At 44.3% G+C, this 18,226-nt stretch overlaps 5 protein-coding genes across 6 annotated transcripts in view; 4 read left to right on the top strand and 1 right to left on the bottom strand.

Annotated features, from left to right (window-relative positions):
* Positions 1-880: 880 nt before the first annotated feature.
* LOC6523995 (protein THEM6) lies at positions 881-3,437 on the top strand. Of its 2 annotated transcripts, XM_039371965.2 has the most exons (4): positions 881-898; positions 1,671-1,938; positions 2,422-2,636; positions 2,702-3,437. In XM_039371965.2, exons 2-4 carry the CDS (start codon positions 1,779-1,781, stop codon positions 3,110-3,112), a joined length of 786 nt encoding a protein of 261 aa, XP_039227899.1. In that variant the 5' UTR covers positions 881-898; positions 1,671-1,778; the 3' UTR covers positions 3,113-3,437. The 2 variants fall into 2 exon arrangements, with proteins under 2 accessions (XP_039227899.1, XP_002099867.2); XM_002099831.4 differs by lacking the exon at positions 881-898 and having other exon boundaries at positions 969-1,938.
* A 1,308-nt stretch (positions 3,438-4,745) lies between these two features.
* Positions 4,746-6,171, top strand: LOC6523994 (protein THEM6). The gene is made up of 2 exons (XM_002099830.4): positions 4,746-4,939; positions 5,254-6,171. Exon 2 carries the CDS (start codon positions 5,288-5,290, stop codon positions 5,867-5,869), a length of 582 nt encoding a protein of 193 aa, XP_002099866.1. The 5' UTR covers positions 4,746-4,939; positions 5,254-5,287; the 3' UTR covers positions 5,870-6,171.
* A 1,419-nt stretch (positions 6,172-7,590) lies between these two features.
* LOC6523993 (tetraspanin-9) lies at positions 7,591-16,572 on the top strand. The gene is made up of 6 exons (XM_002099829.4): positions 7,591-7,661; positions 10,325-10,395; positions 14,771-14,962; positions 15,067-15,261; positions 15,340-15,500; positions 15,575-16,572. The coding sequence occupies exons 2-6, from the start codon at positions 10,333-10,335 to the stop codon at positions 15,813-15,815; spliced, it is 852 nt and encodes a 283-aa protein (XP_002099865.3). The 5' UTR covers positions 7,591-7,661; positions 10,325-10,332; the 3' UTR covers positions 15,816-16,572.
* LOC6523989 overlaps positions 7,602-18,226 on the top strand; it is a 30,596-nt gene continuing 19,971 nt past the window's right edge. The window contains exons 1-2 of the mRNA XM_039371961.1: positions 7,602-7,661; positions 10,325-10,395. The gene's annotated coding sequence lies outside the window, so the exon portion shown is untranslated. The remainder of the gene's footprint in view (positions 7,662-10,324; positions 10,396-18,226) is intronic.
* On the bottom strand, positions 15,909-17,780 carry LOC6523992. Its single transcript, XM_002099828.4, has 4 exons — positions 17,440-17,780; positions 17,242-17,364; positions 17,053-17,184; positions 15,909-16,718 (listed from the first exon to the last, which is right to left on the bottom strand). The coding sequence occupies exons 1-4, from the start codon at positions 17,659-17,661 to the stop codon at positions 16,635-16,637; spliced, it is 561 nt and encodes a 186-aa protein (XP_002099864.1). The 5' UTR covers positions 17,662-17,780; the 3' UTR covers positions 15,909-16,634.

Below are 18,226 nucleotides of genomic sequence, written 5' to 3'. Positions count from 1 at the left end.
CCACCTGCAGCTGCAGCTTCCGATCGCAGCTAAGTGTGCTTATTCTTGGCATTTGCGTTTCGCATGGAACTATACGTACTTGATCTGAGTTTATTTGCCCATTTGGGCCGGGCTAATAAGGAGTAGCATTTGATTCTGGCTCAAAGAACAACTCAAGGAACTTTGAGTTCGTGTGGCAGTGCAGTTCATTGTGCAGTCTTGCGGTATTAAACCATAAAGACGTGATAGGTACCCTTTACTATCGCTTAGATAGTTATAAAACATACTTGGGATTCTAGCAGTAGTATCTAATCATATAAATTTTTGCATTGGGGGGAAATCCGGATTTTTTCTTGGAAATTAGTATTTTAGGTACATATGTGCGTACATACATTACAGCTACCTAATTATAGTTAATTGGGAATATGCAAGCATTGAATTCTCCTATAATATTCTGTGCTTAATTATGGAGTATTAACAATTAACACCTAATTCTAGGTGCAGGTTCCTCGATTTTGTCTTTAATGACTACTCATTTTGCCTTTAGCAAACATGTGCTGAAATGTAATATTCCCCTGTTGATAGGTTTACAGCCAGTTGAAAACTTCTCCCATCGCCTGCCGTCACATCAGTCCCGATGAGTCTGGTATTCCCGAATGCTCTATGGCATCCAATACTTGTGCTGGGCGGAATGGACCGGGAACGAGACCGGGACCGGGACCGGCAACAGGTTCAACCCTTAGCCAGCGGAGCTTTTCTGGCCGAAAGCTGCGAGGACGTCAGCTGAGAGCGGCGAGTGCGGGAGCTGCGCAGGCGTTGACTGCGACGGCGACTGAGGCTGCGGCGTACTTTCCGCCAGCGGACGGATTTGGATTTGGCCAAAAAGGCGATTCAGTCTCAGTGCGCTGTTGTCGCTGCGGTAGGCGCTTCGCTAGCATGTTTTCTTTGCATTTCGGCTTTTTGGTTTTTGGTCTAGAGCATTTTCGTTTTTTTTTTTTGTTTCGTGTGCCTTCCTGTAATTTAATAATGTGTGCGGTGTGTGCGCCTGCGAGTGGTTTTTCCTGTTATTGGAAAATATCGAAAATGAATTTCGGGACGGGCGGACGGGCGGGCGGGCAGTGCTGTGGGTATCGAAAGTGGCCGGGTGGCCTGGTGTCCCGTCGTCCGAATGTCCTGGCCATGAATCGAGCGACGAATCAACAAATTAGGGGTTGTCCTGGTGGCGCGCGAGTGTTTTCCACAGTGTCTCTGTGTGTGTGTGTGTCTGGTACACGGGAACGATTCGGGGATGCCTATTAATCAATTTTAAACAAACTATATAGAATGTAATAATTATAGCCCACATTTTTTTTGTTTTTTTTGCTTGTGCTGGGTGTGTGTGTGGGTGTGTGTGTGGGTGTGTGTTTGTGTCGTGGCCAATTGAATCACCTGATGGTGAAAACATGACCTAATTCCGTTCAGCATCCTGGCCAGCTTAGTGAGGACCAGAACCTGAACCTGAACCTGAACCGCGCTTAGAAAACCACCCCCGGGAACCTTAACCCTCGAACACCGAACGTCTCACCCTTAACCCTTAGCCGGAGCACTTGCCTGGCTTCCTGCTTCCGCATTCTAATTAGATTGCAATCATTTCACAATTTGATTGCCAGCCGATGATGATGATGAACACCAACCCCCCTTACCACTTGCAGTGCCAACCAGCTCCACGGACCACGCCCCCTAAGCGCCTGTCCGCCCGCCCACCAATCTGTCAGCCTGCCAATCTGCCATTCCGCCAACCCGCCAGCCCGCCAGCCGGAATGGAGCAGCTGTGCTACCTGGCGCTGAGCGTCCTGCTGGCCATCATCGTGGCCTACGGACTCCTGGAACTGCACTACTTCCTGCGCATGTGCCTCTGTGTCCTGCTCGCCCGGTTCGTGAAGAGGCGCTGCCACATCCTGGACACCACCACGGTTAACGGTGAGAGCTTCATGTCCCTTTTTATCCCTGATCCTATGTCCTTAATGCAAACTGAATAAATAGTAAAATATCCAGTGCCTTTTAAAGTTGTGAAGTCCATTGAATAGTCCTATGAAATATCTAGAAAGTCATGTTTCATACATACACCCTAAACTCAGTAATGTTAAACATGTCTTCCATGAATAATGGATAAGAACTATAATCAAGCTTAACTTTTTAGGAAATAAACATACATAAATAGCTTTAAAGTTGTTATGTAAGGGTGCAAAGTTTTATTCCTGAAGTGTTCCTGAAACGAGTAGACTAATTACGTTTAAGCGCCATCAAGTTGTCTCTAGAGGTTATCACTCATACGCAGTGTTGACATAACTTGGCGAATGCTTGAAGTTTATTTACCATTTGAAAGCAATTATTGGTTTTACGTTTTCACGCTGCCATGGCACGATAGCATTAGATGATCCTTTCGGAATTCAATATTTGCAGGACTCTGCCTCACCAACGACGTGGACACTTTGCTGTACCACATGAACAACGCTCGCTACTTCCGCGAGCTGGACTTCGCGCGCGTCGACTTTTACGAGCGGACCAATCTGTACCGCACCATTACGGGAATGGGCGGTTCCGTTTTCCAGGGGGCGGCCACCATACGCTACCGCCGCTTCATCCGCCCCTTTCATCGCTTCAACATTATTTCGCGGGTGAGTATAAAAAGTGTGAAAAGAGTTAAGTCTTTATAAATATGTTTAATTTCATTTCCTTTCAGATAATTTACTGGGACGAGCAGTCGCTCTTCATGGAGCACCGATTCGTGCGGCCGTCGGACAAGTTCGTGCACTGCATCGCCATCTGTCGGCAGCGGGTGATCGACGTGTCCATGGAGGCGGTGATGTCGGAATTGCTGCCCAGGACCTCCTCCAACGGATTCCGGGCGCCGGTGCTGCCCTCGCTGGCTGCTCCCTCGCCGCCGACTGGTGGTATAAGCAATCCTGCGATGGACACTTCGCTCGCGGAGAACGGACATGGGACGACGAGCGGGGGGGCGACGGGCACAGGTGCCACGCCCACCACGACCACGGCGCACTGCCTCAAGCTAAAGCCCTCGCTGCCGCCAGAGTTGGCCAAGTGGATCGAGTACAATGACATGTCGAGCAAGAATCTACGCAGCGGCTGCTGACTGGAATCCTTGGAGTCGCCGGAAGCGGATGCGGATTCGCAGCCGGAAATGGAAACGCCCATTAATACACGTTTTTTTTTCTGCCTCGCGTGCTTGTGTGTGTGAGTGTGCGTGCTAAAGTGTGCTAATGTTTAATGTCTAAGTGTGCACGTGAAATGTTTGTATTGTAAGCTACGTAAGGGTCTGTAAAACAAATAAGAAATACCCCCCCTATTTTTGGCCCCCCCCGAACAATGAACTAAAGATAAAAGCAAAACTCCTTGGTAGTCCACAGTGTGTAAGCTATGATGTACAATGATTGTTTAGTAAATGAACAAACTTTTAATAATAATTTTTATTTATTAAGGCATACGGGGAAAAGGAACAAACTAATCTGAAAAAAGACGCAACTAAATGAGTGATTTTCTCGGCCCTTTGCTTTGGCGCCTAAAAGCAGGCTATACTTTGCCACCAATTCAGTGCTATTGGTGCACGAGTTATGGGTAATTTTGCTTACACTTACGATTAAGTCGTGCTAAAACCCATTGGTAAATATTGTCTTTTCTTTCGATTCAACATCACCTTATGACTTGTGAGTAGGCCCCATCTTGAACTTTCAGCAGCGGTCACTCGTAACTTCTCTATTCGGGTAATTTGCCGCGTTGAAGGGCTAGTGTTTACACCGATCGGATAGTAGTTATATATATATTTTTAAGCGTTTACCTGCGAATTTGCCTATTGCGCCACACCAGAGATTCCCACACATCAGCGAACAGCCGGCGGTTGGAATCGAAATCAATCGATTGCTTAGGCAAGATGGAATTATCAGTACAGGTGAGCCAAGAAATACGGGGAAAAACATGCGAAAGTGGCGGAAACAGGCGAAGGTGGGCATGTGAAGGGGGTCGTTCCAGTGTTGACCATAACTATTTGAGAAAAGTAGCTAAAATACCTATTTAGCCCAGCTAATACGCTACTACGCTGTTTTGCGGTTAAGTCTCGAGACTTGTCGAAAAGTGACATCAATCTTTGGGTCACAGCTGTATAAATTGGTATTACAGAAGTAACTAGTTAAATTATTTGCATTAGCTAACTATATTGTTTACTTTAAAAGCTGTGCTTGTAAAACATCTGACTTGGGCCCCGTATTACTTGGCAACATTTTATTAAATGCTTAAATTGCGTATACGCCTCGTGTTTGGGGTTCAAAAGTAATAGATCGTAAATGGTACTTTTTAGTTGCATGCTACTGAAGTCAACTCGAAAATAGCCAAGTTATCAGAATTTTTTTTTCTTATTATTGCATTGTCTTTTTTTCATCGCTTTTTCACCGCTTGCATTCAGTGTTGTTCAGGGGGATTTTTTCTGGCTATTATCAAGTATACGCATACAAAAAGCATGACAACAAATCCAAGTTCTATGTACACATCTAATTGGAGATGTTTTAGCCCATATATTATTTTTGTAATGCGTTTTGCTTTAATTTATAGGCTTGTTTTTACAAACACACTTAATACATTATAGCTATAAACCTTAGTAATATTATAGTTGCCATCACAGCTAACCAGCTGGCGTTGGTTAACTTTCGACGGATTGCTTTCTTCTGCTTCGGCATTGCGTCGTCTTCGCTCTTTTCGTATCGGCAGTCTTCAGTCTACAGTTTACAGTCTGCAGTCTACAGTCTACAATCTCCGGTCTTCAGTCGACCGTGGCCTTGCTTCCTCAACGGTTGTGTTGCTGCGTACCGCTCCGCCCGCTTTTACCGCCCGTACCGCTTTCCCGCTCCTACCGCTCGTACCGCTCTCAGTTGCCGGCGAGTTTGGCCGAGCTTAACGATCGACTGCAAATGTAAGTATATGTATAACCAGATGCTTGGCGCAGGGGTCAGCCAATACGATTGACTTTCACGGCAACGGACTTTGGCGACCCGCTAAATCAGCGCCAAAGTCTGATGCACATTGCGAAATCAGGGCCATATCATTGGTATTTTACTTAAAGTTAAGTCCTAATTACTAGCAACTTCCTTTCTTTTTCTATCTATTTCTTAATATTTTCAATTTTTGTAATATATATTTTTGTTTCCCATCAAGAAACACTAATAGCTTTCCATGTAGCAACAACTTTCGCTGTCACTAACGAGTTTTCGCCCCTCATCTTTGCAGTGCCAACTACATACACACAAGCACATATAACGCGATGTCTTTTCTGGTGATTTTGCTGATCCTGTACGTGATCTGGGATGTCAACTATTTCATCCGCTGCGTATTCACCGTGTTCGCCGGCCGGCTGTTCCAGCGGAAGCGCAAGGTCACGGACACCACAACGATCTACGGGCTGTGCACCTCCCAGGACGTGGACATCTTTATCCGGCACATGAACAACGCCCGCTATCTGCGCGAACTGGACTTTGCCCGCTTCCATTTCTACGCCCTCACCGGACTTTACGAGCGCATCCGGGAGCGACGCGGCGGTGCCGTTCAGGGAGCCAGTAGTGTGCGCTACCGACGCACCATACCCATCTTCCATCCGTACAAGATCCAGACGAAGCTGATCTGGTGGGACGACAAGGCCATCTATCTGGAGCAGCAGTTCGTCACGCTCGCAGACGGATTTGTGCGCGCAGTGGCCATGTCCAAGCAGAACATCACCAACTGCAATGTGCTGGAGGTGCTGAAGACCTATCCGGAAACTGCCCAGCGACCGGAGAAGCCGGAGGAGCTCAAGCTCTGGCTGGATGCCATTGAGCTGTCCAGCCAGAAGCTGCGGAAGGACAAGTGAATCGATTGATTCCTTCGCGCGCAGCACAGCTCATTTATGCTTGCCTTATTTGCTTAGTCTTCTAGTTATCTCCCTTTTTTTTTTTCAGTTCACTGTGCGGAAATACTAGACTGATGTGTTTTTCACGCAAAAAAGGAGCGTAACAAAATGTACAGAAAAACAAGTAATGATTGTTAGCAAAAGCGCATAGCCACTTAAAAATTATTTTTTCACAGTGCGTTAGTTATACAAATATTGCATTAATGGAATGGCTGAATCTTTATAAATACATTTTTTTACAAACTTAATTGTAAATACTTCAATAATTTTGTATGATCTATATAACTTTTCCAGTTTGCTGGTTTCATCACATATATTTCGTTGTGTTGAGAGTCGGAGTCGTTGGAGTTTCTTTTCTCGACTTTCATTTATGCTAAGTTTGCTATCACGCAACGCCAAGTCATCTGTTATCTGTGTCGATAATTCAATGGATTGCTTATTTTCAATATTTTCTTTCACGCTGTCTCCGCCAAATGAAGCAGCTAATTACGAAGACTGCATTTTGATTATGTAATTATGTAACGGCCATCCTCAGCAGTTTTGCCACGGCCAAGCGTTTTGCAAATATTACACAAATATAAACATAAAATAAGCATATGTGCAATGTTAAAACATAGAGATATATATTTTTTTTTTCCACTTAGCGAAGGTTCTTTGAACCTATTACGGTATAACTATAACCCTATAACTATAATCGTTGCAAATACATACGAGTATTACTATTCAGCTGGACTTAACTGAGAGATCGAGGGACAGCTGACAGCTGAGTGCATCCGCAATTCGCAGCGTAATCCGTGACGTCATGTCGGATGCAACAGCTGCACACACGGCGTATGAGTGCTGACCACTTCCACTTCCCGTCGTTATGTATTTGTTGAAATCTCTTCGTTTGTTGTGCTCTTTTTTGTCTTTTATGTCTTTTTTGCCTTCATTGTTGTTGTTTTTTGTTTCTTTTGTTTGTTTGAATTTGTATGAATTAGGCCGAAAAGTGGATCAAAACGTGACACTGAAATCTAAATATAAATCTCATTCATGAAGTATGCAGACGGCGCGCGTCGCTATTCAGCTCTCTTTTTTTGGTTTTGGTTTTGGTTTTGGGGCCGCACGTACTCCCCGATTCGCCCAGTGTGTGTTGCGCTCTCGGAGAGCGAGGGACTTGCTGCAACTGTCACCAGTGAGTACACGGCGCAAAAAATCATATGTACAAGAATGCGCCACATTGTTATATGAAGTTGAGGGATTATTACTTGTATCATGCATACAGAGAGGTTAGTGCATTGTATATAATGATAAATCAATTTTATGCTAATATGGGAACTCTTCTCCAAGGGTACCCTTCTTTTGTCGCTGTGCATTACAAGTTGCAACCGAAGCCACTTCGGCTAGACATTCGTGCCACTTCGGCTGCTGCGCGGCGGCGTCGCTTCTTTGCTATTTTCAACTGACAACGCGAAGAATTGTCAGTTTATTTTGAACAACCGCGGCGAGCGCATAGAATTACGCCAAACGAACCGAAAATCTCAAATCATAAATCCCAAGCCAGCAATCCGAGTATTTGCATCCGAGTATCTGAAACCGAGTATCTGTATCAGAATCGGAAGTGCAGAACCAAACCAAAATTCCTGCGCCAGAAAGTGTCGCGATTTGTTTGTTTTCCTTCCTTTTTTTTCGAGTTAAATTCTGTGCCCTAATAGTGCGAATCGAAATCGGAAATTTCGTTGAAAACTGCAATCAAAATCGACCTGAAGCCAATGTAAATGTCCTGTTTGTATAGCTAAAGTTGATATAAATACATACATATATGTATATAGTTTATAGTATATGGAATAAAGTATATAGTACATAGCATATAGAAAACCGATGCAGTGACGACAATAACAACGAACTTTTGCAGTTTATTGACAGCAGCGAACAACCACAAAAACCAGATTGAAAGCAAACAACAAACAACAAGCAACAACTTAAAGTAATTTGCAACTGAAAAGAAATGCGGCAATGGGGCGCAAACAAAGTATAAGCACATAGATTGGCCGATCGGCCAGAAAGGCAGCGGCAACAACAACTGCCAACTGCCCAGGTTACAACAACAAAAAAAGAGAAAACTTTTCGTGGACGACACTTTGAAAAGACCAACAACAACAACAGCAATAACCACATTAAAGGGGGGTCTCAACGGTCAGATGGTGAAAATCTTTTTCAGAGCGACTGATCTTGTTGCTAAAGTCGTCGCTGTTGTTGTTGCAATTTTACCCACTGGTTTTTACCGCCAGCTACAGTAATCTCCCCGTAACTCGCGTCCCTGATCTTTTGAGATCTCCGTTTTGACATTATGAAATATTACACATATCTTTCATAATTTTCGGGCACTTTGCAGTGTTGGAACCTGAAATTAAAAGAGATATATTATAAATATGATAATACGTGATATGATATAATATCACCCAGCTTGCAGTTTGAATTCGTTTTGAATAGAAATGTATTAGGTTCTTCAACGAAACATCTTCAACTTTGATAATAAGAAGAATCTTAATTCTTACACATTAAAAGCACATGCAAGTTAATGGAGCATTTCAATTGGCGAGCGGAAAATGTGAAAAGCTAATCGATTTAACCCATTACTGCGACGATTTGCGAAACTTTTGCTTTGGCTAAACGAAAACAATTTGAGATGGCAGCACTTCCCTGGCATAAATCACTCTGCCACATCCTAATCCACATTCCCATTCTCCACATCCGCAGCATCCCAGATCCAGCTACTCGAATTATGATAAATGCCCACAGCACCGTGGATAGTGTGTAGTGTATAGGGTATAGAGTATGGTGTGTGGTGTGTGTGGTGTGTGTGGCATGCAGGGTATGTGCGGGATGGTAGGGCATAGTGGGTGGGTAAATCGCAAATTTTCAGCGTCAAATGCCATTAAGCCATAGTCCGCGTTATTGAGTTAAATTGGAAAATAAGCGAGCGACAGTTGCTGTTGTGTGTGCCTTGTGCAATTGTTCGCACTTGGAGACGACGAACTGGAAACTGCGAACTGCCAACTGGGAACTGGGAACTGGGAATGGTAATCGCGATGGAACCGAACCGAGCTGAAAAACTGAAAAAAATCTGAAAAAGCTGAAAAGTGGACAGGCCAGAGCCATTACCCCGCTTTGTCCCCCATTGTCGCTTATCATTTGCACTATTTCATTATTATTATGTTCGTCGATGGGGAAGGGGAGGGAGAGGGGGATCCTCATCGCGGATGATAGTTATTCCAATTATATGGCGGATAGCTCGACCCTCTAGGGGACATTCCGTACCCCTTTAAATGTGAATCTCAACTGAATGTGTGCATCTGAATCACAATCCGAAAGGGGTTAGTGAGATAGTGGGACGATCGTGATTAGGAGGCACGTGCTCCTCTGAAACTTCAACTTTGGATAAATTAGCAAGGCAATTGCAAGTCCGACAATTACAGCACAAGAAATTTCAAATCACAAGTGCAAAAGTATGAAAAGATTGATTTCAAGAGAGCGTTATATATTTGTTAGATTAACTTGATGCTGGATAATTCTGGGCAATCTTTACTGATCCCCTTTTGCCTAGCAGTGCATTTCAAAAGAAACACTTTTTTGGTTTTTATTTTGGTTTTCATTGCTGGTTCACACGCAAGCTGTTTTTTTTTTGGTCAACACGAATTTTCCCATCGCAGATCCATGGGCTTGATTGCAACAAAACATGTGATCATTAGCATGAAACCAATTTAAAAAGTGCTGCCGCTTCTTTCCCATGAATGTCGAGAAGAATGGTAGTTTTTGGCAATTCAACTCTTGATTTTCTCTGCACATTGGAAATGTTCCAAATACATATATAGAATATATATACCAAGTTGTGCACCTACTTTGTATTTAATTTTTAGTTCAAGTCAATGAAAGTTAATGGATAATTGTCGGCCCTGGATGCTTTTTGCCACCCATAGTTTAAATAAATAGATGAGGACATCCATTTATTTGTTCATCTGCTTCGGTGACCATGGTCATCCATCTGCTGCGGTCGCTGCTGTTGTTAATTTTGTGATATTCTTTTTATTTAGTTATTGTTTTCATTCAATCATACAAAATATTTGCATAAGCGAGTGCCCACCCATGTGTGCACATTTGTGCAGCAGTTGCAGCTTCAATTGCAATTGCCTAACCAGTGCCCCCGCTGGCACACATGTATCTATGTACATACATACATATATATGTGTCTGGGTACTCCAGTTACATGGCACTGACCAAAGGAAATGCCAATGGAAAACATAGTAATAATACTAACTTAATAATAACAGAATATTATATTTAATGGCTGAAAGGCCTTGTTTTCCTACAGGATTTGTAACAACATAATTATACTAAATAAAAAGTGCTCAATCTGACGGCTTTTTTCCTTTTCAGATCCCGCGATGGGCAATGCTGGCTACACTTGCATACGCCGCACATTCTGCTGGCTCAACATCATTCTATGGGTAAGTATGCAGATACAGATACAGATACAGATACAGATACAGATACAGATACAGATACAGATACAGATACAGATACAGATACAGATACAGATACAGATACAGATACAGATACAGATACAGATACAGATACAGATACAGATACAGATACAGATACAGATACAGATACAGATACAGATACAGATACAGATACAGATACAGATACAGATACAGATACAGATACAGATATAACATGGTAATTTGAAATTTGTTCGAGAACGGATATGCAGCATCAGAGGCCCAGGCAAAATCAAAACCAAAATCAGAAGGTAGGGCGGCTAATCAGTGCCACAAACTTTGCCGTCGTCTGCGGCGGAAGTGTCTTTGTGCCAGCATATTGCATTGTCTGCGCGCCTGTCATTGACTTTTGTGTTTGCTTTTGGCTTTGCTTTCAGTTTCCAGCTCGACTTAGACTTTGGCGGCGGTTGTTTGCCTATAGCTTTCTGCATCTGCAGCTGCAACTTCCGTCAGCTTTCGTTCCCGAAAATGTCAGCTGTCAGCCGTTGTCAACATGCAACAGTTGTGTGCGTTGCCTATGACATCGAAGGCTCTCCATCATCTAATATTCCTTCTGAAAGATAGATCCCAGAATCCCTCAATATTCCCAACAAAACTCGGATCAAAAGTCCAGTTTTCGGCACATTTCATTACTTTATGCACAAGGATGAGGTTATTAGATGCCAACGATCCCATTTTTTGTCTAAAATAGCCCGCGTGTAACAGATTTTTTGTCACGCTACCAACAACCACATGGGATATTTTATTTATGTCGTGATTGTCGTGCAAATCTCGTGAAAAACACGTGAAGCACAATGTGACTGAGCATCTCTGATCTGAGTTCCGTTGCAAAGTAACGGGGTTTCTCCTTAGAGGGCGCCAGAAAGCATGAAAGGGACGGCCATCATGGAAGTATAAGCTAGTTGTCTCGTTCAATGATATCTGCTGGGACCTGCCGTCACCTGCTGAGATTTCTGTTCGCCTGGTGTGCGAAACGAAGAACTGGCCGATTTAGCAGCGAAAATAATATCCGGGCGGCTGAAATTTTAAAGAAATTTACGAGATTTCCGATTTTAAACACTAGGCGAACATAAATCCCAGTAGGCAGCCAACGATCCGTTTTTTCCTTAAAATAGAGAGGCTTGCGTGTAACTGATTTTTTGTCACGCTCCCAACAACCACATGTGATATTTTATTTATGTCGTGATTGTCGTGCAAATCTCGTGATAAACGAGTGAAGCACCAAGTGCACAATGTGACTGCGCATCTCTGATCTGAGTTCCGTTGCAAGTAACGGCATTTCTCTTTAGAGCCTGAAAGCATGCAAGGGACGGCAATCATGGAAATATCAGATAGTTGTCTCGTTCTATGATAATTGCTGGCATCTGCTGCCACCTGCTGAGATTTCTGTTCGCCTGGTATTCAGCATCGGTAAAACTGACAATTTTGGCCGAAGAAATTGGTTGAGGCGCTCCGAGATGAGGCAAATTGGTGATTTTTCGATTTAAAGTACCAGGCGAACAGAATCGAATAGCAAGTGGAAACGAACAGCTGATCGCTAAAACTAAACCTTACTTAGGGATGGACGATTCAAATGAACTGGGAGCTTTCGAGTCTATCGGATCAAAGCTCGTGACACGTCCACAAGAACAAACGATTCATTTGAATCGCCCATCCCTAAGTAAGCTTTACTTTCAGCGATCAGCTGTTCGTTTCCACCTGCTATTCGATTCTGTTCGCCTGGTATTCAGCATCGGTAAAACTGACAATTTTGGCCGAAGAAATTGGCTGAGGCGCTCCGAGATGAGGCAAATTGGTGATTTTTCGATTTGAAGTACCAGGCGAACAGAATCGAATAGCAAGTGGAAACGAACAGCTGATCCCTTAAACTAAACCTTACTTAGGGATGGGCGATTCAAATGAACTGGGAGCATTCGAGTCTATCGGATCAAAGCTCGTGACACGTCCACAAGAACAAACGATTCATTTGAATCGCCCATCCCTAAGTAAGCTTTACTTTCAGCGATCAGCTGTTCGTTTCCACCTGCTATTCGATTCTGTTCGCCTGGTATTCAGCATCGGTAAAACTGACAATTTTGGCCGAAGAAATTGGGTAGGCGCTCCAAGATGAGGCAAATGGGTGATTTTTCGATTTGAAGTACCAGGCGAACAGAATCGAATAGCAAGTGGAAACGAACAGCTGATCGCTAAAACTAAACCTTACTTAGGGATGGACGATTCAAATGAACTGGGAGCTTTCGAGTCTATCGGATCAAAGCTCGTGACACGTCCACAAGAACAAACGATTCATTTGAATCGCCCATCCCTAAGTAAGCTTTACTTTCAGCGATCAGCTGTTCGTTTCCACCTGCTATTCGATTCTGTTCGCCTGGTATTCAGCATCGGTAAAACTGACAATTTTGGCCGAAGAAATTGGGTAGGCGCTCCAAGATGAGGCAAATGGGTGATTTTTCGATTTGAAGTACCAGGCGAACAGAATCGAATAGCAAGTGGAAACGAACAGCTGATCGCTAAAACTAAACCTTACTTAGGGATGGGCGATTCAAATGAACTGGGAGCTTTCGAGTCTATCGGATCAAAGCTCGTGACACGTCCACAAGAACAAACGATTCATTTGAATCGCCCATCCCTAAGTAAGCTTTACTTTCAGCGATCAGCTGTTCGTTTCCACCTGCTATTCGATTCTGTTCGCCTGGTATTCAGCATCGGTAAAACTGACAATTTTGGCCGAAGAAATTGGGTAGGCGCTCCAAGATGAGGCAAATGGGTGATTTTTCGATTTGAAGTACCAGGCGAACAGAAATGTCAGTAGGTGACCGGCGATCAGTTCGATGGTGACGACCATAAATGTCGCAGCCCAAAAGTATGCAATACACTTTAACGCTTGCTATCAGCAGCCTGAAAATATGCAACGGATACTGTCTACGCTTTGTGTATAGCTTAAAATGTGTAGGAAAAACGCTGCATACTCTCAGGCAAAGACAAAGCCCCCAAAAAAAAACGTTTTTTGTTCAATAAAATATTTTATTTCATGCATTGTTTACAGGTAAGTATTAAATGTTTATGGTAAGTACGGATCAATTTGCGCGCAGCCAACGACCAATTCATCCATTAATGGTTTCAGCACCTGAAAAGAAAAGAAGATATTAGAAAATTCAAATGCAAACTATAAAATACTTAAGCTAGGTTTATAATTCAATTAAAAGTATTATACAATATTAATCAAATAATTGATGGACATGCTGATCCTAAGATCTACGCTTTAAGCGCAGAACTAGCTTTCTCCTTAACCAGTTGGATAGTAAATAAATAAAATACTTTTCTAATTGCGATCCGATTCCGATGGGATTTTGAAATTTCCCAGCATTGCAGAAGCAAGAGAAGTACAACAAGAGACAGACAGTCGGGCATTTGAGCCATCTTAATGGGCTGAGAAGGCCAAATACAGCGAAAATCATTGGAGCAATTATAAGGCACCTAAATGTTGGTAAGATGACGAAGAGGAGTTGCAGGTGCATCATGCATCATACTAGGCTGTTTGCCTAGTACCTGAAATCCAGAATCCCACAACTCGGCTTAAAAGTCCGGTTTTTGGCCCATTTCATTACTTTATGCACCAGGCGATCATAATTAGCAGTAGGTGTCTACTTAAAAAGAAATGATCGATGGCCACTTCCTGACATTTCTGTTTGCCTAGTACCTGAAATCCAGAATCTCCCAATTTTCTTAACAAAACTCGGCTTAAAAGTCCGGTTTTCGGCCCATTTCATTACTTTATGCACCAGGCAATCATAATTAGCTGTAGGTGTCTACTTAAAACGAAATGATCGTTGGCCAATTCCTGACATTTCTGTTTGCCTACTACCTGAAATCCAGAATCTCTCAATTTTACCACCACAACTCGGCTTAAAAGTCCGGTTTTTGGCCCATTTCATTACTTTATGCACCAGGCGATCATAATTAGCAGTAGGTGTCTACTTAAAAAGAAATGATCGTTGGCCACTTCCTGACATTTCTGTTTGCCTAGTACCTGAAATCCAGAATCTCCCAATTTTCTTAACAAAACTCGGCTTAAAAGTCCGGTTTTCGGCCCATTTCATTACTTTATGCACCAGGCAATCATAATCAGCAGTAGGTGTCTTCTTAACCAAGCGCATATTATTTATATATAAAATGTATAATTTGGATGTCCCAGGCTGAGACAAACCACTCGTTGTATAGCAAATTGTAAGCTGGACAACTCATGTTAATCACAATCAGTTCCTTTAGCTTGGTAACCAGTGTCTTTCTAATTTCCGATTCCCCACCCGTTGCATTCCAGCTGTGTAGCTGCGCTTTCTTGGGAGCCGGACTCTGGTTGCGACTGAGCTACGCGGGATACGCTACCTTGCTGCCCCAGCACGCCGGCCTGAGTGCGGACACCATCTTCATGGGCATCGGCGGCACCGGGTTTGTGGTCAGCTTCTTTGGCTGCTGCGGAGCCTGGGTGCAGTCCCGCTGTCTCTTGGTCTTGGTGAGTAAATTGCGGGAGGTCAGGGTCATGGCATACATGTCGTATTAGTGATATACATATACTTTGTGTAACTAACTATTCGATATTCATATCTATCGCCGCAGTACTTCATGCTGATTGTGATGCTGTTCATGAGCGAGTTCCTGGTGGGCTCCATTGCCTTTCTCTTCCGCGGCGGACTGGGACGGACATTGGCCAACGAGTTGCGCTTCGGCATCGAGCGGCACTACAACAGCAGCGATCGGGGATCTCTGGTGGCGCCATCGGTGGCCTCAATTTGGGACAGCGTGCAGCAGTCGGTGAGTGGAGATCGAATGGCCTTTCTCTCGTGTTGCCCATTGAATGCCCATGGTTCCTTTTTTTTTTTGTTTTTGCAGTTCGAGTGCTGTGGCGTCTCCTCCTACGAGGATTGGTATGACATCCAGTCGTGGCCGGGCAGGCGCTGGGTGCCCGAATCCTGCTGCAGGACCCTTTACGATCAGCGCCAGGTGCTCACCGAAGGATCCGGCGACGGAATGATGCGTCCCGACTGCGGCAGGTGAGTGTACTGTTCCGATTCAGTCAAGAGTCAACCATTGTATTCATTCACTCCTCACTCCTTACCACCTTTAGGTCGGAGAACCCGTCGCTGTGGTGGGACAAGGGCTGTGCCCACTCGCTGCAGAGCTGGTTTACCGGCCAGCTGAACGTGGTGGGCGCCGTGGGACTGGGCATCGCCTTTGTCCAGCTGTTCGGGCTGATCACCTCGATGCTGCTGTTCTGCACGGTGAAGCATAAGCGCTCCTCGGACACCTACAAGTCCTACTCGCCGTCAATCGATCCCCAGACCCGCACCAGCAGTTGGGAGGACTGAACGCGATTGTGAGCGTTGGTGGTGGGCGGACTTCTAAATTGGCGGGTTGGATGCGGATGCGGATGCAGATGCAGATGTCGCTATCTCTATTCCTTTTGTTAACTCTCTCTCTCTCTCTCTTTCTCTCTTAGTTTCTAATTTATTCTGCGAAATGTGCCAAAAATTAATTTAATTTTTTTTTGTTTGTTTTTGTTTTGTAATCTGTAGGCGAAGACATATCGAACAAAATTGAACTGGCAGCAAGTTGCTACCGGTGTTAAACAATCACATATATGTAGTTAGCGGTGTATCCATATTGTGATGTGCTCTCTAGTAGTAGTAGTTTAAGGTCCAAGTACCGAAACGCACATAGAACAGGGTATATTGTGTTCCATCACCAATCATGGCTGGTTAGAGTGCCAGAGGAGTACCTGAGATACAGCTGGTGTGTGGAGCGGGATATGCTCGTAATCCTAAATTCAACTAAATCAAAATATCAACTATATATTTATACATATTTATACAATATACTTATGTTACTTTATGGAACTTTGTAGTAGTCGAAATAGCAGAAACCGCAACTGCCCGAAAAGCGTGAGAAAAATGAAGCGAGAAGACGAAGTGAAGAGAAAGTGAATGAAGTGGGAGCAAATATTACATAGCTACTATGGGTATGATTATTTTATTTATACATACAAATATTTATATCGAAATGCATTCCTACACAACATGTTCGTGTTAAGTTACAAATAAATTAAAGTATTTATTTAAATTACAAGCCAGTGCAGTTTCACTGGGGTTGGTTGGGTGGTTGGTTGGGTGGCTGGGTGGTTAGCGCCTTCAAAGGCCCACCAATTTGCCACCGATGACATCCAATTGAGCCGTAATCCCCTTCGTCACGCTGCGCGCCAACTCTTTGGGCTTCTGCAAGAGGGAGGGGTGGAGTGTGGTCAACAGAGGGAAAGCTGGAACTGACCTTGGTCAAAACGAAGCACACGACCAATTGCATAAGCAGCGCCAGCGGTGCTGTGGTGCTGTCAGTCTGGCTTGGAAATAGCCAAGACTCCAGGACTCGCTATCAAATTACTGCAGAAACATATCAATTGACGACTCAGGTCGCAAGTTCACAGCTCTTTCGATCGCAAGTATTTTATATACATAAATACTACATAATTGCTGGGACCATTATGCAACGTGTGTGCGAATGAATCCGCCATGGAAACAGGGCAAACAAACACAAAATACACAAGAAACCCACCTGAATGAAGGTGTTGAGCAGGTTGGAGAAGGCCTCATAGCCGTTGACAATGGAGCGCGAGATTCCGTCGAACATGTCGCCGTTGTTGCCGTACTTCTCGTGCTCACTGATGGAGTCCAAAATGGGAACGGGCTGCAATCGAAACTGGGTCTTATTGGCTCCATTTGGGGAATATATCACTCCACCTACCTGCGCCAATTCGGCCAGCTTCTTTTGGCTGTTGTCGTACACGCTCAGCACCTTCGAGGGAATGGCCTCCTGCTCCAGATTCACCGATTCCGCCGTCTTGGCCGGAGTCGGCAGCAGTGAGATCTGCCGGGAAAACAAAGGGTAGTCACTTCGTGGTATAAACTATACCTAGCATCTAACACCACCACCCACACTCACCTTGAATCCGGCCTCGCTGGCCTGCGCATGGGTGGATTCCGCGGAGCTGTCGGCGGCATCGAAGGCATCGAAGGCATCCTGGGCACCAAAGTCGGCGGCCGAGACGCGTGCGTCGATGGGCGTGGCGCCGTCGGGCGTGGCCGGCGCTATGGGCGTGGCGCAGATGCAGTGCATCATGGCCAAGAGCGGCAGCAGAATATGCATTTTATGATATTGCGCCATCGTCGTGGTTTTGCAATGCGAGGTTTTTGTGAGAAATCCAAATGCCCAGCTCGAGCTTCGATCCGCAGTCTCTCGAGTCCAAAATTCAACTGAATAGCTGCGTCTGCGCAACGATTTTATTGGTTTAACCTGACCACGAGAGTCGCCGCTTTGGACATTGAGCCACGATCGTTTTGGCTTTAGTTTGGCTTTCGGTTGAAGCTCAGGTTTTCAGGGGGCTGTCGGGGGTGGGCGACTCGTGGAGCCGCTGCACAGTTACATATGCTTGATTATTACGTTGCACAAAATCCGTGCAGTTAACAACGAAAATATATTACTAAAACTAACAGTGCAACAATTTACCTTCATAATATGCATTTCTATAGGATTGCTCAAGTACCCACTAAAGTTAAATTTTGAAAACCTTTGATTATTAAACATTTTGTCAGAGATTCGCTTCACTCTAGAAATTCACTAAACCTTTAGGAAAACCAAAATAATATCAGCCGCCTTTTCCAAGATCGCAAGAGCCGCTCACTTTTTTTCCGACAGTGTAGCGTATTGGTCGTAATGGTAATGACAACAA

The sequence above is a fragment of the Drosophila yakuba genome, chromosome X, assembly GCF_016746365.2.
Source record: "Drosophila yakuba strain Tai18E2 chromosome X, Prin_Dyak_Tai18E2_2.1, whole genome shotgun sequence".
In the NCBI taxonomy this organism is placed as follows: Eukaryota; Metazoa; Arthropoda; class Insecta; order Diptera; family Drosophilidae; genus Drosophila; species Drosophila yakuba.
Note: the sequence above shows the minus strand (reverse complement) of the source record. Positions and strands in the feature narration are given on the sequence as shown.

Excerpts from the sequence above, each read along its gene's own strand:
- LOC6523995 (XM_002099831.4), top strand. The coding sequence starts at position 1,632 with ATGATGATGATGAACACCAACCCCCCTTACCACTTGCAGTGCCAACCA. Across the intron at positions 1,939-2,421 it reads GGACACCACCACGGTTAACG|GACTCTGCCTCACCAACGAC; the intron begins GTGAGAGCTTCA and ends CAATATTTGCAG. Across the intron at positions 2,637-2,701 it reads GCTTCAACATTATTTCGCGG|ATAATTTACTGGGACGAGCA; the intron begins GTGAGTATAAAA and ends ATTTCCTTTCAG.
- LOC6523994 (XM_002099830.4), top strand. The coding sequence starts at position 5,288 with ATGTCTTTTCTGGTGATTTTGCTGATCCTGTACGTGATCTGGGATGTC.
- LOC6523993 (XM_002099829.4), top strand. The coding sequence starts at position 10,333 with ATGGGCAATGCTGGCTACACTTGCATACGCCGCACATTCTGCTGGCTC. Across the intron at positions 14,963-15,066 it reads CCCGCTGTCTCTTGGTCTTG|TACTTCATGCTGATTGTGAT; the intron begins GTGAGTAAATTG and ends CTATCGCCGCAG. Across the intron at positions 15,262-15,339 it reads GGGACAGCGTGCAGCAGTCG|TTCGAGTGCTGTGGCGTCTC; the intron begins GTGAGTGGAGAT and ends TTGTTTTTGCAG.
- LOC6523992 (XM_002099828.4), bottom strand. The coding sequence starts at position 17,661 with ATGGCGCAATATCATAAAATGCATATTCTGCTGCCGCTCTTGGCCATG. Across the intron at positions 17,365-17,439 it reads CCAGCGAGGCCGGATTCAAG|ATCTCACTGCTGCCGACTCC; the intron begins GTGAGTGTGGGT and ends TTTTCCCGGCAG. Across the intron at positions 17,185-17,241 it reads AGCTGGCCGAATTGGCGCAG|CCCGTTCCCATTTTGGACTC; the intron begins GTAGGTGGAGTG and ends TTTCGATTGCAG.